This window comes from Oreochromis niloticus, linkage group LG19 (genome assembly GCF_001858045.2).
Source record: "Oreochromis niloticus isolate F11D_XX linkage group LG19, O_niloticus_UMD_NMBU, whole genome shotgun sequence".
NCBI classification, from domain to species: Eukaryota; Metazoa; Chordata; class Actinopteri; order Cichliformes; family Cichlidae; genus Oreochromis; species Oreochromis niloticus.
In genome coordinates, this window is record NC_031983.2 from 17,225,903 (window position 1) to 17,249,007 (window position 23,105).

At 43.4% G+C, this 23,105-nt stretch overlaps 2 protein-coding genes across 6 annotated transcripts in view; one reads left to right on the forward strand and one right to left on the reverse strand.

Moving 5' to 3' along the window:
- The first annotated feature begins 1,052 nt into the window (after positions 1-1,052).
- Positions 1,053-9,190, forward strand: LOC100712184 (transcription factor Sp3). Of its 4 annotated transcripts, none has more exons than XM_005477204.4 (9): positions 1,053-1,230; positions 1,560-1,657; positions 2,280-2,510; positions 2,610-3,218; positions 4,546-4,758; positions 4,841-5,045; positions 5,143-5,332; positions 5,506-5,702; positions 7,303-9,190. In XM_005477204.4, the coding sequence occupies exons 1-9, from the start codon at positions 1,224-1,226 to the stop codon at positions 7,554-7,556; spliced, it is 2,004 nt and encodes a 667-aa protein (XP_005477261.1). In that variant the 5' UTR covers positions 1,053-1,223; the 3' UTR covers positions 7,557-9,190. The 4 variants fall into 4 exon arrangements, with proteins under 4 accessions (XP_005477261.1, XP_005477262.1, XP_003442971.1 ...); XM_005477205.4 differs by having other exon boundaries at positions 1,055-1,270; XM_003442923.5 differs by lacking the exon at positions 1,560-1,657 and having other exon boundaries at positions 1,055-1,270.
- A 1,460-nt stretch (positions 9,191-10,650) lies between these two features.
- The window catches only part of uggt1 (UDP-glucose glycoprotein glucosyltransferase 1), a 29,196-nt gene continuing 16,741 nt past the window's right edge, over positions 10,651-23,105 (reverse strand). The window contains exons 20-41 of one of the 2 annotated variants that reach the window (XM_005477207.4): positions 22,898-22,996; positions 22,690-22,713; positions 21,277-21,371; positions 20,509-20,715; positions 20,223-20,354; positions 19,960-20,090; positions 19,789-19,884; positions 19,464-19,566; positions 19,261-19,340; positions 18,726-18,915; positions 18,304-18,462; positions 18,065-18,150; positions 17,844-17,928; positions 16,047-16,135; positions 15,862-15,966; positions 15,608-15,692; positions 13,476-13,658; positions 12,989-13,149; positions 12,762-12,876; positions 12,115-12,231; positions 11,482-11,626; positions 10,651-11,396 (exon numbers count right to left, since the gene is read on the reverse strand). In XM_005477207.4, the coding sequence (XP_005477264.1) occupies positions 11,377-11,396; positions 11,482-11,626; positions 12,115-12,231; positions 12,762-12,876; positions 12,989-13,149; positions 13,476-13,658; positions 15,608-15,692; positions 15,862-15,966; positions 16,047-16,135; positions 17,844-17,928; positions 18,065-18,150; positions 18,304-18,462; positions 18,726-18,915; positions 19,261-19,340; positions 19,464-19,566; positions 19,789-19,884; positions 19,960-20,090; positions 20,223-20,354; positions 20,509-20,715; positions 21,277-21,371; positions 22,690-22,713; positions 22,898-22,996 (2,507 nt within the window). In that variant the 3' untranslated portion in view covers positions 10,651-11,376. The remainder of the gene's footprint in view (positions 11,397-11,481; positions 11,627-12,114; positions 12,232-12,761; positions 12,877-12,988; positions 13,150-13,475; positions 13,659-15,607; positions 15,693-15,861; positions 15,967-16,046; positions 16,136-17,843; positions 17,929-18,064; positions 18,151-18,303; positions 18,463-18,725; positions 18,916-19,260; positions 19,341-19,463; positions 19,567-19,788; positions 19,885-19,959; positions 20,091-20,222; positions 20,355-20,508; positions 20,716-21,276; positions 21,372-22,689; positions 22,714-22,897; positions 22,997-23,105) is intronic. The other variant, XM_003442825.5, reaches the window with a different exon arrangement.

Below are 23,105 nucleotides of genomic sequence, written 5' to 3' on the forward strand. Positions count from 1 at the left end.
GACAGGCTGCTAGTAACAAAGTGTCTAAGGATGCTACCAGAGCAGTTGTATACTTTTACAATGTTATTATGCATTCATAGTGGTTTAAATCAGCTTAAGCACTGAACCTCTCTAAAGATAATAAAACCTGAGCAGTTATACTTTAATGACTGTAATTTGCAGATAAGAAAGTACTAAAAATTTACACCTAGTAAATGAAATTTTTGGTGAGTCTGTTTTATGCTTTAACCTGTCCAATTTCTACACGGTCAGGAAAGACTGCTTTGTTGTACTTTTCATACACTCTAAAGGTCGGTCTTATTACTTCACTCTGGGCTTCATGCATTAAGCGATATAGTCATGTGGCAGCTTAATTCAAAGTTGGTGGTTATAAAAATGTTTTTAACCTATTTTCAGATGTGGATAAGCTTTCATCTTGGACCAAAACATGAAATTTAGCCAGAAACGAATTTAATTTGTAAAAGTTTATTTTAACATGTTTTTTTATGGATTTATAAACTCAAAAGACTAACAGATCTGCAGCGGCTGAAACATCTGGATGTTTTAATCCCGAATTAAGTGAAATAAAGAGCTCCTGATGTTTGATAGCACTGCTTTCTTTAATTATGTGGCATTTGGTATGTGAAATTAACTATTACAATGAGCCAGTTCTCAGTGTGAAGCTGCCTGGTTGTAATTATGGAGGTTAAATGACGTTTGCAGTGAACATAAGTAGTTTGAACTTTTTTTAAAAAATCCCCTCGTATCGCAAACGACTACGGCTTTAAAGCGAAAGCAAATCAAAAGAGATAAAGCAATACAAAAATAAATAAATAAATAAATATCTATTTTACGTCAAAGACTGAACAGGAGCGTCTCCGTATTCAAACTAAGCCCTGTTTAAATTTCAACAACTGCATTCCTTCTCTTGTCTCCTTCAACAAACAGGAAACACTCGTCCTACAAAAAAAATGACTGGCGCTCGATTTTAACCAATGACGTTCCACCACAACCTCCGCTCAGCCAATTGACGTAGAGAAGAAGGGCGGAACGTCCTGTAATGTGATGCAAATTCGACGGTCAAGCTTGTTAGTCCCACCTTTTTGTGTTTCCCGCACCGTCAATCAAAATAGAAAAAAAAATCGACCCGAATTCGCCGATCAACACTGGCCCGCCTTTGATAAAATAATCATGTTCGGAGTTTAGTTGATCCGATAATCCCCCGGGTTACTACCACTCACGCTATGACTGGTACGTAAACGTTCAGCACATCGAAGCGTGCAGCTAATCGGTGAGTTTGTGAGAGCTGGAGCCGAGCGAGCTACGTCTTTTTATCTTTAGCTCTGCTGCTAACGAGCTCGATATGGTTAGCTGACTGAGCTAGCTGGCTAGCCACGGAGTTGACAAAGTAAACAGTCGAGCTCGGCCCCCCAAATTTCTTCAGAACCTCCGCTGCAAAGTTGAATTTCGCAGTCGGCTCCTTTTGGGACCGGAGAGTGGGGATGCTTTGCGGGCTTTTCTGGCAGGCAGGAGTTGAAGATTACAGAGTTTTGCTGAGTTTCCCCCTCTCTCCCTGCTAGCGCCAGAGCAGCCTCTGAAACAAGGAGAAATGGCGTCCGCGGACGTGGACAGCAGTCAAAGCGAGTTTCTGCAACCCGGCGGCGCCGCGGAAACACAGGTATCCGACATTTTCTAGCTCGTCTTTCTCGCTCGCTTTCGATTTCTCGGTTGTGTTTTGTTTTGGAAGCATGAAGTTCACAGGTTTTAACATTTTGATGGCATGGGGGAGAAAGCCGTACACTTCCTGTGTTCCCCTCAATAACGGCCACCCACTTTACCCCTGTAAAACCCGCCCATAGTGGGTAGGACACTGAAGTCAGTCACTTGGGTCGGCTCGCTGGAAGATAGCCGGTGTACCTTGGGCTCGGAGGATGCAGGGGTGGGATAATGTAGCACGGATAGCATCCATAATCAAAACAGTAGCTTGCAGTTGTGTTGTAATGGCCACCCATCCCCCACACCCTGCTCTCGGCTGTATCTGAGCCTGCTATCTTCACTCTGTATATGTGTGTGTGTGCGCTGGTAGTGCTCGCAGCTTTCTTGTGACTTTAAATGCTGCGTGATCTACTCCTGCCCGTGCTCCACTTGTTCTTTTCATGCATCTGCACAGTTTCTGAATCCAAACCTGATTGGTAGACAATAGCCAGACTGTGATCTAATCTGAAGCTGAGAGGAGTCACTGTCTCCCTGTTGGAAGTGTGATCTGTCCCTGTTAATGTGACTTTTGATTGTGCTCCCAGACGACAGATATGTCAGCCATTCAGCTGACGGGCTCGGATCGATGGGAGGTGTTGACTCCCGTCTCGGCTGGGAAGGAAGACCAGGGAGTCGTTCACATTCCAAACTCGGGGATTATCACGTCCAACGGGCAGTACGTGCTTCCTATTGGGAGTATTCCCAGCCAGCCCATATATGTTACAGCAACTGGGAGTGAGGCTGCAGCAAACGGAGTGTCGGGCATTCAGTATCAGGTAACAAAAAGATGAACAAAGAAAAACATACAGATCAGAGCACTCCTGCATAGGTGATCAGGATGCTCAAAGCTGTCTCCCCTCCGCTCTGTCTTTCAGGTCATCCCTCAAATCCAAAATGCAGATGGGACAATTGCAGGATTCCCCACGCAGGGTTTGGATGACGGTACGGGGCAGATTCAGCTACTCCAAGATGGCAGCCAGGGCAGCATTGGAATCAGCTGTGCCACGACGGCAACCACAGATCTTTTGACACAGGCGGGGCAGGTTCAGTCGATCCAAGGCGTTTCGCTAGCTGGAGGTTCGGCGTACACGGGCACCATGCCTGTAGGGCTTCCTGGCAACATAACATTCGTCCCTATAAACAGTGTGGATCTGGAGTCGCTGGGGCTGACCGGAGCTCAGACGGTTCCCATCGCAACAGGAGTCACACCTGAAGGCCAGTTGATAATGAGCAGCCAGGCTCTCGAGACCCAGAACCAGGACACCGGAGCCAAACAGTCGCTGGTCACAGTGAGTGACCCGAGCGCCAACCAAGAGCTCTATGTGCCAACAACCACAACCACTTCCTCTTCCAACTCCGCCCAGCTTCCTGAGACCATCGACGGCACAGGAGTTCTCACCCAGGCGACTGCCGTGTCCGCAGGCGTGTCTGATCCCTCGTCCTCGGAGAACTACAACTCCCACAACCACCTGCAGCAAATCCAGGTCAGCGTGTGTGGCCTTAGCAGCATGTCATGTGAATGTGTGTCATGCCCAATGGTCTCTGGAGAAATTTGATTAGAATTTAAATTATAAGTGAGCAATTTAATAAAATTAAGGAATCTCAGAAGGAAAAGTCTTTGGTCTGCACTAAAGCCATAAGTGGGGACATGTAGGCCTTGGAATATCGTCATTCCTGAAGACTGGCATCCAATATCTTATTTGTTGCAAGAGTTGACAGATTCCCAGCTTTAGTCATACTGTTGCCAGTTTAATGGGAAGGTTTTGCACAACAACCCCACAACACTTAGAAAACCTTAGTTAATTAAAAAGGTACTAAAGAAAATCCTTAATAATAGTAATAATAATAACCTGGGTAAAGTAAACACAGTTTAATAACTGTGTCGTCACTGGCAACAGAATGCGAGAAATGACACCCAGCCCAAGTAATGAGGGGTTAAGCAGATTCTTCTAATCACCCCAAGGTCTATAATGTCTGTAAGGCACTGCTTTAAGGTGTGCATTTAAAGTTTACAAATTCCTCTTTATGTTTGTTGAAGCTTTCACTGTGACTGATGTGTATCACAGAACATATTTTGGCCAAGACCACCTGGATGATGTGGTTCCTATGGAAACGCACCAGGAACCTGGGCTCGACTCAGGGCTGAAATCATGTTAAAAATGATTTAGCTGGCTAAAGTCATTTGATTGCACAATGTCTATTATTTCAGCACAGCGTGTCATGCTAGCAGTCAACTAAAGCACTTACGAAACTGTTACTCACAGCTGTCGGAATAATCAACATCCCACTGCAACACAAATGCATTCACAAAAATATTGTGGCCTAAACTCATATTTGGAAATTGTTTTTTAAATCACTGCATATGTACACATACTGATCACAGTTTTCCTGTTCTTCCTGCTGATGGTTCCTCTGTCTGTTGCTGATATCCAGTTTCTTTCACTCGAAAAATGCAGTTCTTTGGTTTGTCAGGTCATAAAAATGTAGCTTTGTGTACTTTCATCAGTTCTACTTTAGATCAGAGCGCTGCAGTGCATCTCACATCTGTCTTTTTAAAATTTTGGGGGGATTATTTCTAGTAGATGTGATTGACAAGAAGGCATCTGCACATGATACAAAGCAAAAGGGCCTAAAAGCGCACTGCTGATAATAGGTTTGGTTAATTTTTTTCATGCACTTGTGTTATTTGGGCCTTTACATAAAGTGGTAATGTGCAGTTTCTCCACTGCAGAAAGTACTGCATTCAAAAACAAAAACATATGAATTCTACTCATTTTGGCCCTTGTTTAAAAGTGTAATTTCTTTCTGCAGGTGTCATCCTCCAATGCCACCACTATCTCACAGCCCATCTTGCAGCTGTCTGGGGACAGTCAGGCCCAGGTAGCCCAGGTGGCTCAGGGTCAGGACCTGACTGCAGCAGCAGGTCAGACTCTACAGAGTGTGCAGCTGGTCAACCCTGGGACCTTCCTCATCCAGGCCCAAACTGTCACTGCTACTGGACAGATCCAGTGGCAAACCTTCCAGGTAAGTTCAAGGGGCTGTTTTGCTCTTTCAGGTGAGCTTACTTTGCCACAAGATTCTTAAAAACATCTGTTTTCTCTCTTAGGTTCAGGGTGTCCAGTCACTCCAAGGACTTCAGCTGCCCCAGGGTCAGGGCCAGGCCCAACAGTTGACTTTAGCCCCAGTCCAGACCCTTCCCCTGGGCCAGACAGGCCAGGTCAGCCTGCCCAACCTCCAAACAGTCACAGTTAACTCTGTAACACAAACTGGGGTCCAGTACTCACAGGGAGAGGATGCAAACAGTCCAGCAGGTACAGCCACGCATAAATCACTCTTCATTTAATTCATTTAGTTAATCCCTTACAGTTTCTTAAATCTCCCTCTTGGATTCTGTTTTCCTCTGCTCAGGTATCCAGATAAAGGAAGAGCCAGACTCTGAGGAGTGGCAGCTGAGCGGGGATTCCACGCTGAACCCCAGCGACCTGAACAACCTGCGTGTTCAGATGGGAGACGAGGACATGGAGACGCCGAGCGGGGAGGGCAAAAGGCTCCGCAGAGTCGCCTGCACCTGCCCCAACTGCAAAGAGTCCGGAGGAAGGTGGGCCTCTGAAAACACACACACGCCACAGATAACAGGAGGTGTAGGTGCTGAGCTCACCTTTGCCCAGCAGAACAAAAAAAGGAAACCATAGTAAATGCAAAGTTTGGAAAATGGAAGCACTTCTGCCGATCCCTGATCCCTTTTATCTTCACTCTCCCTCGTTTCCACAGGGGTTCGGGTATGGGGAAGAAGAAGCAGCACATCTGCCACATCGCCGGCTGCGGGAAGGTTTACGGGAAGACATCCCACCTCCGAGCTCACCTGCGCTGGCACAGCGGCGAGAGACCCTTCGTCTGCAACTGGATGTTCTGTGGGAAGAGATTCACCAGGAGCGACGAGCTGCAGAGACACAGGAGGACGCACACAGGTGAGATCACCCATCGACACGCTTTTTGTTTTGAAATTGGAAAAAAAAAAGAACAACAACAAAGTAACAGTTTTATGGTAGGAGCTCATGTGGGGATTACATTGCCGTTACAATGTTACAGTTACAAAATGTTTTCTTGTCTGCTGCTGCTGCTGCTGTCCAGAGCTTTTGTTTGCGATCACACAATGTTCAGCAAAGAGGTGTGAAACACGAAGAAAAAAAAGTGAGAAACCGACACTTCACAGCAGATCATCAGCGATATCAGTTTTATTTTATTTGTAGCTGAAATGAATTTAATCAGCTAGTAAACACTTGAAATTACATCATTGTTCATCTGTGGAGTTAAGTAGCAGATAATATCAACTCAGCACGAAATATTATTATTAAATCATTTTAACAACGCTGCCGTTGCTGTGATAAAGCCTGAGATGTAGACGGGGGCTGTGATCACAAACTTGTGATGTGTGCTTGTCCTTAATTGATACTTTGGGTTAAACGACAACTAGAGTCAGGCTCTGATTTCTTTAGAAATTTGACCCCATTATTGCGATCACATTTCTATCACAATGATGCAATATGTGACTGTCTGTCATTAATAAATCATTAGATCCATCAACAATCTTCCAGCAGTATTAATATAGAGGTGTAGCTGCTCAGTCTTGCTATCTTGGTAAAGCCTTTGGTTTCCTTTTTGGCTTTTATTTTGAAAACCCTCTAAGTCGGTGAGGGAGGAAATCAGTTTAATTTCAGTGGTCACCAGGACAGAAGCGCCAGTAAAGTGTGTTGTTTCATACTTTTCCCATTTAGATGTTGATTGGCTCTTTAGGGGCAGGCCTGGGACAAGTTTTAATTATTCAATTAGGGGGCGTTTTAGCTATTTTGATAGGAAAGTAAAGTTTTTTTTCAGAGAGGAAAGTTGGGGGAGAGCGACAGGAAAGGATCTGATCCCAGATTTTGCATTTAGCCTTGGGGCATATGGTCACCTGCTCAACCAGGTGATGGCAAGTGAATCTGAGTAGATGGTGATGAAGGATCTTGCTCACGTGGGCCACCAAGAATCCAGTGGTCACCATGAGTGAGATCCACACTTCCTTTGAGGAGATGGAAGATCAGTGTAGAATCAGATTTAGAGATTTATGGCTTCAACATTACATATTTTTTTAAGATGTATGGAAGAGAGGAAAGGTCACATGACCTCGACAAGGGCTGCAAATCAAATCGTGTTGCAATAAAGTTGCTCTGTAGCATCTTAGTGAGGTAAGGCAACTCATTAACTGCATCCCTGTTGTGTCAGAGTGTAGTGTCATCATCATGCTGTAGAGATTTTTTTCTTTCTTTTATTTGTGAGGTAAAAGCCCTAAAATGTTATGACTAAATTAATATGATGCTCAAAACTATTTAACAGTTACACTAAGAAGAGTGCTTCAAATGGGGTCCTGAGTAGGCTCGAGAGAGCCGTCCCCACTGCAGGAGCTTTTACAAGTGCTAAGTGAAGGATCTGATGCTAGAAACAAGCGACAAAGTCTCCAAATGCTCCAGTTCAGTTAGTTGCAGACAAAAATGTGCCTCGCCACTGATGTGTGCTTGTTGGACCCTGCAGGGGAGAAGAAGTTTGTGTGCTCAGAGTGCTCCAAGAGGTTCATGCGGAGCGACCACCTGGCCAAGCACATAAAGACTCACCAGAATAAAAAAGGCGGGGTGCCTCCCTCCACGTCTCCGCCCACCTCCGAAGCCGTCATCACCACCGACGGAACAACGCTCATCCTCCAGGCCACCAACGCGCACGACCTTGTAGCCAATCAGGAGATCCCCTTGCAGCTGGTCACAGTGGCGCCCAGCGAGGTCATGGAATGAGGGGGTGGGTGGGGGTTGATGTGGTGAGGTGGCTTTTTGAGAACTGGCCTATGAAAAGGGACCTCTTGGGCTTTTCTCTTCCCCTCTTCCCCCCCCTTTTTTTTTTCCTTGTTTTGTTTTTTACATATGAATATATACCTAAATGTATATGACAAATATATATATTTTAAGTAAGAGTTATCTTGACTTTATGTTTGTTTTTTGCAGTCTTTTTATAGGCGGGCAAAAAGAAATAACATTAAAATGTGTTTGCTATGTACACACGCTCACACACATACACACACACGCACACGAAAACACACATTAACACTCAAAACACGACATGAATACTCAACACAATGAAATGCCTTATTTTGTATTATACTCTTGTATAAAATGCTGGAGGTGCATGTTGGTTTTTTGTTTGTTTTTTAAGAAAAAGCTTTGCAGGTGATGTAACTGTAACGGGGGTAAATGTGTTTGTGAAATCAGAGGGAGGGAAAAGGAAGCCGTGGAAACTCTCGGGGAGAGTCGTGACAAATCTGAGCGCCCTGTTTGAAGCGGCACGGCGTCCACACCGCTGCCTTGATTTGTTTTTTTGTTTTTGTTTTTTAAAGTAGTTTTTAAACGTTTTTGGAAATGTGCTGATTCGCTTTCTTCCTGAGAGTAAAAAAATCCAGCACCTCAGAGTCTGGTACCACCCCCTCCCTTCACTGTCGTCGTGCTAAAGGTAACCAGCTGCTCACAGGGGCTTCGCGTTTGGCGTTACAGACTTTACTAAGACGGCAAATCAGGTTATTTTCCAGCCCAGTCGGGGCAGCGGTGCTGATGTCGCGCCGCGCGCCGCAGAGCACGGGCGCAGCTGGCTGGTCAGGTTAAGATGACAGTGCCACCATTAACCGGTTTGAAGTTTGTGTTTTTGCCTCAAGGACGAGGGGAGGGGAGGGGGAAACAGATGCAAGCAACTTCTTTTAGCATCTGTTCTCATGAGCACGCCGTCCGCTGTGCTTGTCCACATTTAAAGAAACACCACATCTTTTTTTTTTTGTGTTAATTCTCATTATGTTTCAGTTCTCCACGTCTCTTTGCTGGTCTGGGTGTCGTCTATGTTGAAGCCACACGATGATGGGGATCATAGGTTTTAAAGCGTTCTGGGTTATTGTTTGTTGGCTGCAGGAGGAGTCTGCACACACCAGTGTTGCCATGTGAAGAAAACGGATGCATCAAATCGGCCCCATTTAGGGCGGTTCTACTTTTGTTTTCTTTCCTGCTTTTTGTGTCATCACATTCCAGTTGCACGCCACACGCTGTGGGATTCGTTTTGCAATAACCGCTCTGTTGGTAATTCTGGCCAGATGTCACTCAAGTGAAAAAGCAAAACAATCATGCCATTGTTTGTGTGTTTTTATTTTTTATTTTAATTGATGTAATCCCTTTGTTTGTCCTCATCTTTGTAGCATTCATTTACATGTATATTATCTTATTTTCACATTGTTCATAGAAGCCATTAGTTAACTGAATTTTGTTGTATCAAAACCTTATTTTAAGTGATTTTTTTTTTTTTTTTTAAAGAATTGGTGTAAAAATTGAATGTTACCTTTTTGTAAAACCTTTTTTCAAATGGATCACAATAAAAGTCTGAAACCTTCCAGTAACAGGTTTTGTGTGTCCAGGGCAGAAATGGGATGTCCTGCACCAAGAGGGTTACACTTTAGAGAGTATGTAGATGCTGATGGTTGGTAGATATGACAGTAAACAACGGGGGAAAGGAAGAGAACAGCAGTGATGTGCAACGAGATCACAGTATGAATCGCTGCTCTGGAAAAATTAGAGCTGTAATATTAAACAGGCATTGTGGTGGCAGATCCAGATGTTGCCATCAGGATCAGATCTGTTTTTAAGAAATTCACAGCTGTGCATGATGTGAGAACAAGAACCATCACGAGATGCTACATGTGCGAGAGGGGTGGTTTCCCAGTCTTATATGCAAAAAAAGTACACTTAATATCCTTACCATCTTCATTACACTTCTAGCTGTGACATAATCACAGTGGAAACTTTAGTCTCATAGTAGATCCACCTAGGAGATAAATTTGAAAATCCTAGGTGTTCTCCAGAAAGGCTGATTTCATGCAAAATGCTTCAGAAGTTCTCATGTGGATTCAGATCTGTGCAGGGAAGTGACATCACTACTTTGTCATCCAGGAACTACCTACACAGTCTAGCCGTTGGCCTGCAGGATGACATCATCAGTCTTGATGATGTCATCCTGGTAACGCCAGCACAGCCTGTGGAGGTCTGTGTGACCGAAGGATATGAATCCCCCAGCTCACCACTGACCCACTGCCAAACCTGTCATGCTGGATGATGTTTGAAGCAGCAAAACATTTACCCAGCTTGTCCACACTCTTTCAGGCTCAGAGTGAATCTGCTCTCCACATGGGAGAACGGAGTCCCAGCAGCAGACCGGCCAGTTCTGGTGTTCTGTCAAGCTCCGCAGTGCTGGGGTGAAAAGGTCCCACAAAGGGACGTCAGGCCCTCACACCACCCTCGTGGACTCCGATTCAGACAGCCTGCACATGAATAGCTTGCTGGAGATCATGTTGTAGGGCTCTGGCAGTGCTCCTGTTCCTCCTTGCACAAAAGAGCAGAAACAAGTCCTGCTGCTGAGTTGATGTCCTTCTACGGCTCTGTTCAGTCTCCTAGCAGCTCCTCCACACTCTTGAGGCTGTGCTGGGAGACACAGCAAAGCTTCTTTTGACAGCAAGCATGGGCTGGAGGTACTGCCTCATGCTGCCAGATGTGACAAGGACACTAGGCAAAAACAGAAACTAGAGAAAAAGCAGTCATGAGGGATATGGGGTCAGTCTGGTTATTGCCTCTGATGTCACTTTGATTTGCACCAGAGCAGCTGATATGGACTCACAGTGGTTCATGCTTCCTACCAGGACAGAATGATATCCCTGAAGTTTACGGACTTGCTGTTATCATGTGATCCAGTTTTTCCTTTTTCAGCAGTGTGCTTATCTGGCTGCTAACTAGCTTTCTCACCAGGGTTAGCAGAATCTGCACAGGACGTAAAGAGTTAAGTCAAGTAATCACATGTAAACAAAAATACACTGGACCACCCATTACTCAGACTTTATTTAACAAAAATATCTGACAGCCGAAACAAGATGAAGATGACAAATCCATCGATGTTACCAAAGAACAGAAATCACTTTTGCTTTAGCCAAACTTTTAAGGCTTCTCTTCCCTTTACAGTATAACTTTGATCTGCTTCTGACTTTATGCTGCAACATCTGTACCTGAGAGTCACAGTGACAACAATCCTACTGATTTTGATGTTCATTTTCAGGTCAAACACCTGTGGGTGAGAGTTTATAGTGCTTCTCCTTGTTTTCTTTAAAATCACAGCCTTCACGAGAACTTGTATCTTTATGCAATCCAGAGAAAAACCAAACAGCTTCAAATGAGCGAGTGCAAAGTGTTACCAGCACCAAATGTTTGACGTACAGCAAATAAACACCAAAATGAACCAGCAATGCCATTCTCTGAAGTCCTCCTCCCTTTGTGCTTCTACAAAAGCCAGAACCAGAATCCCAATCAGTGCAAACAGACTGACATCAATTACAGGGAGAAAAAAATGATTCGCTTCACACAACACATCCTCACAGTTTGCACCCACACAGTCACCGAAACCTATAAAAGAACAAAAAACTGGACATTGTTTCAACCAGTCGGTCAGTCTGTCAGCAGTCCCCGAGGCAGGAGAGGAGCGTCGTTCTGAAGCAGACTCTTTAAACAGAGTCCAGTTCAGCGCCTCATCGCAGCGAGCGCCTTACAGCTCCGTGTGAGCATCTGGCAGAGGACAGAGGAGAGAGACGTTAGTCTGTGTGATTAATGCGGAAAGCAGCGCGTATCGGTTTCCGCGAGCGAGGCGCACCTGTGGGCTGCTGCTTCGCCATGTGGTTCGCTCTGTCTTGGATTCTAGCCTGCAGGCGTTTGATCTCCTGGTCGTAGTCGGTCCACTCTGCCACGATCCTCACCGCAGCCTGCAGCTTGGGCTCTTTGGTCATCGGGTTGTTGCACTGATATTGGGAAAATGAGAAGAAAGACAAAACAGCTCATATCATAGTTCACATAATGTTGTTTGGTAACAAAAACAGGACGCAGCATCAAAACTGATTTTTGTCCACCTATAAAACGACTATTTAAAACCTTCATGGCAAGGCTGAGATGGTTTGGACATGTGCAGAGGAGGGATAGTGGATATTCTGGGCAAAAGATATTAAATATAAAACTGCCAGGCAGGAGGAAAAGAGAAAGCTTCATGAATGTAGAGGAGGAGGACAGGCAGAGAGTTTGTATGACCGAGGAGGATGCTAGGGACAGGGTGAGATGGAGGCAGATGATCCACTGTGGTGGAAGAAGAAGGTGGTCTTATTTTTAATGTGAACTCATTCTTAAGCCTGCCTGCCCTCTAGTGGCTGTTAGGATACATAGCAATCTTTAGAAAACTGCCATCAATCCTCTGAAACTCTGTCAAACTGCACAGAAAATAGAAGCACGTTGTTACCAGATCTATTGTTTTGGCGCTCTTCTTGGAGCTGTCATCACACCAGGTCTCACACCACAGCCACTCCTGAGGTAGAGACTTTATGGGCACCTGGTGGATCATGTTGTTTGGAAGATCCTGGAAAAAATCAAATCATATAAACAAACAAACCAGTGAGAAAAAGTGCAGAGCTTAACTAAAAGCAGAGAAGGGAAAACTATTGTTATGAAGGTTGAACCATCATGTACAAACAAGCATTAGAAGCAGCATCTGCTTCCCCTGTGTACTTTCACAGTTGGCTGTCTTTATGTTTTCTTTCAGCTGCGTAGTAATCAAGTTGCAATCACAGACTACAGTTTGTCCTGTCGCTGTGCTCAAGGACATCAGAGCCTGAAATGTAAAAGCTGCTGAACAATGCTGCAATCATAAAACCAGTGATGCGCTGTCGTGAAATCAGAAGCAGAGCAGAACACGACGAGTAAACACGAGCGCCGACAAGGAACAGACGCACACTAAAGCGAGGCTGCTCTGAAGTCTTCACTGAAAAACTGGAGAAGAGTGTTCAATCAATCTAAAAACATATGGCTGTTTTACATAAAACACATGGCTCTGATGTCACGTGTACATAAAAACACAAATGTGGACAGTGAGTGAAGAGAGCGTCAGACCTGGTCGAGGTTGGAAAGGCTGTTGGGGTCTTGGCTGAGCCCCTGGTACTGTCCTCTGAGTCGATCTCCTGCAGCTATTTTCCTGAACTTCTTCAGATCGACGACGTACAGCGCGCTGCAAACGATGGTAACATGTGAAAGTTGCAGGAAAGCATGTTTGCAGAAAGTTGATGTTAAATGCTGCTGAAACTTGATTGCGACACTGTAGCTGAGCGATCAGCATCTACCTGATGTGGTATTTGCGTCCAGCGAGGTGGCTCGCCCAGTATCCGGACTTCCAGAAGCGGTATCCGTCCATCTCCCTGCGGCTCTCGCAGAACGGAGTGTATCCGTACGGAGCTCCCTCCAGGTCGAAGTCACGCAGCTCCTTCAGGTCTGTGCGCACGATCTGAAGCAGAAGAGGAGGTGTGAACAGCTTAGCTGGCACAAAACAGTAAAAAAATAAAATAAAAAGTTGAGAAAATATCTCACATAAAAAAAGAAAAAAAAAATGAGTCTATGAACTCATGTGGAGCAGAACTGAGTGTGCACTTCCAAACTTTTCTATAAAACTACTTCCAAACCTTTTAGCACTTCATGGCAGTCCTGAGGAATATTATATTTAACAGGTTCTCTGAAGCTGACAGTTTCCTCCTTTACTGAATAGTAAAAGAACAAATATTTGGACAGATGCAGGATGAGTGACTGTGTTTGCACAGCTACATGTGAGCGAACCTGGTCGGCATCCACGAACAGGATCTTGTCGACGGCCAGAGGGAACAGCACGTCCAGGAAGAGGATCTTGTAGCCCCAGATGATCCTCTGCTTCTCCGTCTGCTGGTGTAACCAGCGGGGCCACTTATACTGGACCAGCTCGTACTGGAAGCCGTATTCCTTCGCCATGTGGGGGATAAACTCCTGAAAGATGGTGACACACAGGAACAGAGCTGTCAGCATGTGCACACCTCATAATTTTCCCCTTTGACAATATGGGGCCATAAATAATTAAGGTTTAAATTCATAAACAGGCTGACAGCTGACCGACAACTGACCCCTGACAGATTTAATGAAAATGGACTCAAATATCGAAAATGCAAAATTAAATAAACACAATGTAAGACCACAAAAAAAAAAAAAAAAAAGCACGGTAACTTCAATAGACACCGCTCTATGAGGTCGTAGAAGGACACAAACTGCTCCCAGCCAATCGGCAAAGATCAGGCTATGTGACGGTTAGATACATTATTGCATGGACCAATCAGCAGTGGCCTAAAGCGTTTTAAACTTTACTGTTCTTCTGGAGTTCAGAAAACTCTTGCATCTGTAACATTGAAACTAAGAGTGGTAAACTCAATGAAATTCAGTCATTCTGTGGTTGAATAGTTGCTTTAAATGTTGAGTTTGGTGTTGTTTACGTAAGATTTCTAGAAATTAGTGAAATGTTTGGCATGACGGATGATTTTGTAGGACAGCAGAAATCAAAAGTAAAGTGAATACCACAGGTTTGTATAAAATTATGCAGTCATCTACTGAGGAACGAAACTCATTCATAGAAGTTTATAAGCTATAAATAGTGAAATAAGTATGATTACACTCAGTTTACGACCTTATAGCAGATTTTATTATACTTAAATTATATATATTGATATTTATTTTTAACTCTAAATCTTAGAGTTCAATTTGTAAAACTGATTTACAAATTTAATATTTGTGATTTATTTAATTTTGACTGAATTCAGATTCATGTTGAATTCACATTTATTATGACAATATTTTTTTCTACACTTTGCTGTTACTGTTTTTGCTTCAAAGCCGGCTCAATAATGACTTAAAAATAATCTCTTTTTTCCCCATTGCAGCCGTCTGCTTGGTTCTTTTATTGAAAGAAGGCTGTTGTTGTGCCGTGCTACAGAAATAGCACAAACTGCCTGATTCAGTGTTTATGAATGGGCTTAAATCTTTGAAGACTAGTATAAATGTTTGGTGCAGTCACATCGAAGCCACATTAGATAGATCTGACACAGAAGTGGCCGGGACCTGACAAACATTTCTCAGCTTCCGTGCGAGCAACTGAAGCAACAACCAATGAGAGAGCAGGATACCGCTGACTGACACATGACCCGACAACCAGAGCCTGGAACTTCCACAAGGGATCAGCCGTCAGCTTCAGAGTGAATAACACTCTGGTGGGTTTCAGGTGTGGCGCCTTGTGGGTACAAAAAAATCTCCATTTAGTGCTTCGCAAATGTTCACAGCTCGCTGTGAGCCACATGTGAGTAACTTCAGACAACTTCCTGACCCAATTTTCCTGAAATAGTCCAGAGGTCATGTATGAAAACGGCGTCAGTGAGGTGGTTGTTACATTTCTTCACACTAGCTGCACTCAGCAGCGTTAGGAAGGTTTAGTTTGCTTTTATGGTGAGAACATAAGAGAAATGCTCCTTTGGTCCTATTCTGTCAGAGTACTGTACCGTGGGTGTACTGTGCTTTAAACAAATAACATGTTTTCTAGTGAAATACTAAGTACATCCCACATTTCTCTGTTTTCCTGTAAGCAAAGGTTGTTACACTCGTGTTAAAACATGCAATACATTCAGCATCCTATCCACTAAACTGCAGCACCTTCAGAAGCCAACAGTATCTCCCACACAAATTATTTTTAGACATAAAAACTAAAGAATACTTAAAAGAAAAATCAGGGAGTAATCCGATCCTGCTGCATGTTTCTGCTTGGGCTTCACATCGATGTTGGACAGAGAAAAAGCCGCAGCCATTGGAGAAGATTTCCACATCAGTGACGAGATGCCAGCTGAGTTTTAAAGTGACACCAGTGGCAAAAAATAGAATAAAATAAAGTCAAATCCTACCTTAAAAGTGGGAGACAAGTAGTTCTTGAGGAACCAGAACTTGACGGGAGTTTTGGTGTGCTTTAGAACTGACAGCATCATGATCCTGAGAGAGGAGGACGACAGTAAAGTAAAAAGACTGGTGGCAACAGAACTGGGAAGAAAAAGACTCTAAAATCAAAAGTATAAGGAAGAAGCAGGGATGTTCGCTTTCAAGGATTTTTGGCTGACACAACAATCCCCTTTCTTTGCCCGGTCACATCTTTGACACCCACCTGAGGAACCTCTCGTACAGATGCCCCGAGGCCACAGAGAAGATGTTGATCGTATCTTCCTTGTCCTGCTTTGGCTCCTCCGTCTTCCCTCCACTCGTGAAACCTCTGAAAGACAAAATGAAAAGCGATTATTTGACAGTTTTGAACATTTGAAAATTAAAAATGATCACCGTTTTGAGCTGCACCTGGTCAGGGAATTCCAGAAACCAGTGTCGTTCTCCTCCGTCCCATCACTCAGCAGCTCCTCGCTGAACTTGTCTGGCTTCTTTTGGACCTGATCAACACACAATCATAACTCAGTCAGTCACAACATACTGTGGGAGGAGAAAAGAAGAAAATCAATTAGTCTGTTTAAAATATGAATCAAATATCATATGACGTGGTTTGGATTCAGGACTGAAACTTACACAAAACATTAGTGGTTGAGTTTTTACTCTGACTTAAATTTTGTATTGGCTTTAAGATCACACGAGATCGCATGTTCACATGTTGTCATGAGTTCAAGAGTGTAATTCCCTAAATATTAGGTTAAAGTGCTTCAGGTGATTGCTTTCTTACACAGCTTTGCTCTTTGGACACATTATCAAAGCTAATGCTAAGCTGCTGCCGCGGCGATGTTGCCTTCAAAAACACGAGTAATCCACCGAGTCTCAGGACCCTCAGATTCTGGGAGCAGAGCTGCAGACACGGGGTGGATACTGGGCCAGATGTCATAGTTATGAAAAACTTTCATAGTAGTTTAGTCACAAAAGCTTTTCATCTTTTTATCGTCAAATTTTGGAAATAGAATTGTAGACAACAGACAAGTATAGTCTCTTGCTTGTGCTGTTGTTGGTTCACCAATCAGCCACAGAAAAGAGCTAACAACAAAGAGCTGAAGTGATAAACAATGAAGTTTCCAAGATAGTCACGGTCTGTACTTTTCATGCTGCATCTTCCCTCTTGGTCACGGCAGGTTCAGCGCCTGCTTCTGCCAGAGGTTACTTCCTGTTAAAGGGGTTTTTTCCTTCCCACTGTCACCAAGTGCTTGCTCACAGGGAGTGGTCTAATATTGTTGAGTCTTTACATTACAATATAAAGTGCCTGTCGCTCCCTTCCCCTCCCAGCCCACTTGTCAACCAATTAGCATTCAACCTACACAAAGCATCATCCACACCTATTGTTGAAAACCTCTCTCCTGCAAAAAGAGAGGAGCTCATAGACACAACAGCAGGTCGACAACCTGAGAGAATAAAAGCTGCCCAGGAGATGAGACTGTATTTACCACACTGGGGGCAAAGCTGGGGTTGCATTGGGTCAAGGGGCATAAGCAAGACCTGGAGTGAAGACACTGTTCACTCTAGCAGCCAACATTACAAAAACTGGCATGCGTTGCTTGTGGCTAACCTTTAGAGTAAGCACAGTGAGGGAATAAAGGTCGACTGTGAGGCAGCTGCTCCTTCTTTGTTTGAGGGAGGGCCAAACAAGCTGTTTGGTGGGCATTATGGCAATGTGTTACACAGTGATGTAGATGAATGGTGGAAAACAATTTTGAAGCATACTTTTGCAACTTCTCAGAATTTTTGAGAAGATGAACACAAACAAACACTATAAAGCCCAAAAATTATAATATGGGCTTTTTAATGTGAAAAACAAAGAGGTGAGAGAAGCTTAATGTGTATGTGCTTTTGTCTGTAGTTGAAAAATGCACTGGCACGTGGGCACATCTGTCATATGCAAATACCGCTTCAAAGTCTGATTTCACTTTAGTCATCTTTGCACAAATTACATATTTATTCAGCTCAAAACGGCTCAGTTCAGACCGCAGTTTCTGCTTCTCGTTAAAATTTATGAGAAACCTGAGAAATTGAGCAGTCTGGATATTCTGCTCACCAACTTTCCATCCTGGATTTATCCAGCTAACAGTGCTGAAGGGCAGATTCCTGCCACTGCTTCTGTGCTTTTGTGCCAGAAAGACGTCACTGCATTGCAAGTGAACCGACCTTGACTTTAATGATTCTGCTCTTGAAATTGTTCAGCACGACTACAATGTCGTCCGAGTCTGCCGGAGAGTCTGTGCCGTCATGGCTGCAACAGAAGAAAGAAATGATAATGAAAACATTAGTAGAGAGATTTTCAGATTAATTTATAGAACCAGGAGCAAAGAGGAGTGGCTGACATTTCATTTATGTGACAGAATATAGCCAATTCGGCACATTATTACCTGTAAATCTTGTAGATTTCATCAGAGCGCCCTTTCCTTAGCTTCAGGATCCAGGCGCCTGGGTTGGCTTTGAGCTGAAAGTAACCCTGCAGAGCAGAACAAAGGAGATTTACAGTTTCAGGCTGAGAGAATATTAATGTCTAGGAAAGTAAAAATATGTTATTTATCAAGTAGGAAAGCATTAAACTATAACAAATCAAAGCTGTGTTATAGAGAGGGTCATGCTTTGAAGTGATTACCAGGTTTGCCATGACGATAGTGTCCACGATGACGGGCTCAGACTCGGTTCCCAGGGTGAACTGAAGGCCACGTGGAGGCTGACCCGAACTGACGTCAAAACAATGGCCTTCCAACAAAAGGTGCTCCAGCTCATACTCTGCTGCTACAATATTCTCCACCTGCAAACACAGAAGCACAGCCAAGGAAAGTTTACTTTATGCAGCCCTATATCAGCATCCAGGGGCTCCACAGACACACATTAATAATGGTTCCCAAATTAGCTGAAGGTCTCCATGAGGACTGGACTCCAAAATGTTCAATATATAAGCAACTTATATTATCTATATGTTGTCCAGCCAGTTGAGTTACTGAAACAGCAAAATTAAAGAATTAAAAACAAACAAATAAGCGATCCTTCCTAAAAACAGATGTACTGCTGTACCTCCTGCAGGTAGATGTTGTCCAGATCGTATCGAGTGTGCACAGACTCAACCATCCAGCTCTCGGGAGTGTTGAGGTTTAGAGTGAAGAGTGGAGAGTGGGGCATGTCCAGGAACTTTGCCATGGGCCCAGGAGAGAAACTACCATCAGCCTGAAACGCCACCTCTGGCTCCAGTACGTAACGATAAAAACTGGAAGACAAATACACAAGCAGAAATCAGGTGAACCTTTATATCAGGTGGATGAGTCTTTACACCACATCCTGCCTGCTTTAACAGAACAATCCTGATTTACAGTAAGCGCCATATGCACATGAAGCAACATCAAAAGATTCAGAAAAGGTAACATCTTGTCAGCAGATGTCCATGACTATTGCAAAGTCAATAAACCTGCATAATAATATGATATTTGATGATTCTGTACTTTAACTAAAGGATAAATGAAAAGTGATGTGGGAGAGGAAATAGAAAGACCATGAAGGTGCAACTAGGATATACAATTTCAGCATGGAGTACAGAAACTGCTTGTTTTCTCACCTCTTCAGGGGCATTTCTGACAGCTTTGACTGGCAGTTCATGAAGACACGCAGGTTGACGTTTACCAGCTGCTTCATAACCTGCAGGAGGCGAGGAGAGGGAGGTGTTACACAGAACAAAAACAGACCACGTTAGAAATAAATCAACTGGACGTACGAGCACGATGGATCACAAATTCAAAGGAGTTATCACAGATAACCTACCAGAAGAAGAGGAGCAAGTTTCTGAGCTTCTCTGGTTACTGGATCTACCACAGCAACGACATCAAAATATACATCTCCCTCTTTAGGACGAATCTTCACAGCACTGCCAACAAACAGCAAATCAACGAGAAGATCAAGCAAACAAAACATATTTAAGATCCTCCTGCTTTCTCCAGAAAAAACAGCAAACAAAAAATCTTTAACCGACCTCTTCAAGGTCTCCCTTCTGAAATAAACTATCAAATCACCCCTGTGGAGTACTCACTTTTTAAACATCTCAACTCAATAAAGAAATCTTGCTCATCTGATTTATACACAGCTGTACCTGTAGCGGTCATCTGCAAAGCCATACTCCACACGTGCTTCTCCTTTAGGCTGAGACGAGAGCAAAGCGTCCACCTTCATCACAAGGTCGCTGGCCCTGAGAAAAATGAAGTGTTAACTCGCACAAGAAAGGTTCATCTGTAAACTTCTTCTCAGAGGAGCCTGAAAATACCTGTCCTCCTCGATTCCAAAATTCTGAACTTTGCTTTTGATGCGCTCTCCAGAAGTCTTTAAGATGATGCTCTCCAAAAGCAGGAAGTCGTCCTGGTTAAACACCTCCGCCTCCTCCAGCGGACCTATGATCTGCCAAGAAGAAAACAAAAATACTGACTGAATAACTACAGTAAATGTGGGTAGATGGACATTTTTGACATCAATATAAGCTATATTTGAACCTATACAACATCTAGGACAGGTTTAAAATTTCTGACTCACTCTTCCGTTGCTGATAACTGCTCTTTGTCCTTTCTTCAGTTTGAGCACATCTCGACAGTAAGCAGCGTGGGAAAGCAGGAAGTCGAACTTGGGAGCCTCATACGCACTTTTAAACAGTGACAAATCCATACCCTGAAGAAAAAAACATAGATATCTTGTAGGCAGCTGACAAAAAGGACAAATTAGGAGTAAGAAAAACTAGGATGGCTTAGTGCCTTAGTGCAAAGGCTAAATATTTCACCAGTAATAAAAGAAGAAAACATGATCATGTTTTCAACCCTCTCACCCCGACAGCGAACTCGCCGACGTCGACACCCTTCTCCAGGGCCGCAGCGGTCTCTTCTTTAGCCATCTTTGTGATGAAGTTCTTGGCATTATTGGCAGTTTGTGTCTGCATGGCGGACCAGATTGCTCTGGTCACGCGGGTCGTCTCAGCAGACACGTCAGCTGACGGGTTGTTGATCATCCCCAGTCGGACGTTGTTGCTGGTTTTCTGTTGTACAGGAGGGGAGAGATGATAAGCTTCTACAGGCTTTAATGTTCTGACCGTCTATACGCTAAACTCCACATGAGTATCGCTGTAAAGGAAACTATGATACACAGAGAGGACAGCCTCAGTTTTAAAACTGGTTCACCTCTTTTTAACAAGCATGTGCATTTATTTGGTTAATGACACAGAACACATTTCATTGCTTTGCATCCGTGTTTTTCTTTGTGCGAAGAAACACAATTACTTTTTGGCATTCTGCCTTTTTGCTTTTCTCTCCTTCAAGTTCTACAACAATAAAGTCATCACTCTTGGCTATGATGCTATAGCCAGCTGCACATTAGCCTAGCTTTGTATAAAAGTCTGCAGCAGCCACAGGCTTACTGGTTGTTTAATCCCAGAAAAACTGCAGAATAAAAACATCCAAGTAGTAGCTTTATGGAGTGGTTAGGTCACATATCATTTGTGAAAAAGCAACTTTTGGAAGGTATCAGAATTTGTTTTATACAGTTTACTTCACATCAAAAAATTGTATAACAATATTTTAAACAACAGCTCATTTTATACCATGTGTTTGATGGCGTCATAAAGGAGCTGGCGTCCTGAGGGTTTGTCAAAATCTCCCACTACCCAGAAAGTCACAGGACGAATGTAGGCATCATCTGACAACCACAGAAGAAGAAAGACACAAGGTAAGAATAAACAACCACAGTTGTGCTACAGATCAACTTCAGTGGTATTAATGGTGTTGGCAAACAAAGATAATACACTCAGTGGCCACTTCGTTAGGTACACCTGTTCACGGTTCATTAAGTTCAAATTTATTTAGAGCCCAATATCACATATAGAAGTTCAAACAGCTTCACGGTCATAAAAACACCAAGAATCAAGGTCACTTATATCTAAAAAACAACAAAAAACAACAACAAACAACTCATCAGAAAAACATTACACACACACACACACACACACACACACACACACACACACACACAAGCATCATTTACCAAACAGACCATAAGAATAGAGAAGAAAGGTCATTTAAGTGACTTTAGCCATGGCATAGTTGGTAGTGTCAGACATACTGGTCTGAGAATTTCAGAATCTGCTGATCTACTGGGATTTTCCCCACACAGAAGTCTTTGGCATTTAGAGAATGTAGTCAGAAAAAAGAGAAAATACCCAATAAGCTGCAAATCTCTAGGTGAAAATGCCTTGTTGATGCCAGACGTTGTTGGAGAATAGCCAGATAGGGTAACAGTAACTCAAAAACCACTTGTGACAAGCAAAGTATGCAGAAGAGATTCTCTGAATGCACAACATGTTGAACCTTGAAGCATATGTGCTACAGCAGTGGAACACCACACCGAGTGCCACTCCTGTCAGCTAAGAACAGAAGCTACGCCCAATGAATCAGGATGTCGCACAGCTCAAATCATCTCAAACTGGTTTCTTGAACATGACATGACCGCTCTACTCAAATGAGCTCAATCCAATAGATCACCTGTTTGATGCCATCGTGTTGATATGGACCAAAAACCTCTGAGACTCATTTCCCACACGTACAAACAATTAAGACAGCTCTGAAGGAACAAGCACCATCAAGCTGTACCTAATAAAGTGACCACTGAGTGCTAAAGTGCTGCTCTCTGCTCCAAATTTTGCTTCCTTATCACACCGTTCAAACTTTTCATGCAGTTACTTTGAAATCATACTGGGTGAACTATCATGCTCTCCCACTGGAACAAACAACGTTATAGTGAGCAGTTACATAAACACATTTTAGTACTCATGCTTGGAGACTGGTACACAATTATCACATGCATAATTATTAGTCATTTGTGTCCTTTGAGAACTGAACACAGATGGAGGAGTGGTGGTGGATTCACAAACACGGTGCCAACAATGTCGTTAACAGAAAACTGAAAAAAAGAGCAAGTGAGTAGGAGGGGGAATAATGTGGAGAAAAAGGGTGATTACCATGCCTGTTGGTGGTGGTCATCCCTGATGCAGGGAATTTAAAAACACATGAATAAGAGGCGGAAGTGGAGGAGGAGGAGGGGACAGAAGGAGAATACACCAGGAGAGAGTTTAGCTTTGAAATTTTTTATCTTCACAAGTAACAACAAGAAAAAAAATCCACAGGCATGCTTTTCTACTCAGTGATCAGATGCCAGAGTGCTCTTACCTTTCTTTGTCATATAGTTCATGCTGTTGGCCACAGCTGTGTTCTTCTCTACTGTGTCTAGCGTTGAGAAGCGAGCGTAGTCATCTATGAAGTAGTTATCTGCAAAACGAGGGTAAAAAAGGAGTAAAGCATCGATTGTGGAGCAAATGTTTTTATAATATACAAACCTTTGATTACATCATATCTGTACTGCAAGCTAAAATGCCAA

Excerpts from the sequence above, each read along its gene's own strand:
- LOC100712184 (XM_005477204.4), top strand. Across the intron at positions 4,759-4,840 it reads TCCAGTGGCAAACCTTCCAG|GTTCAGGGTGTCCAGTCACT; the intron begins GTAAGTTCAAGG and ends TTTCTCTCTTAG. Across the intron at positions 5,333-5,505 it reads TGCAAAGAGTCCGGAGGAAG|GGGTTCGGGTATGGGGAAGA; the intron begins GTGGGCCTCTGA and ends TCGTTTCCACAG.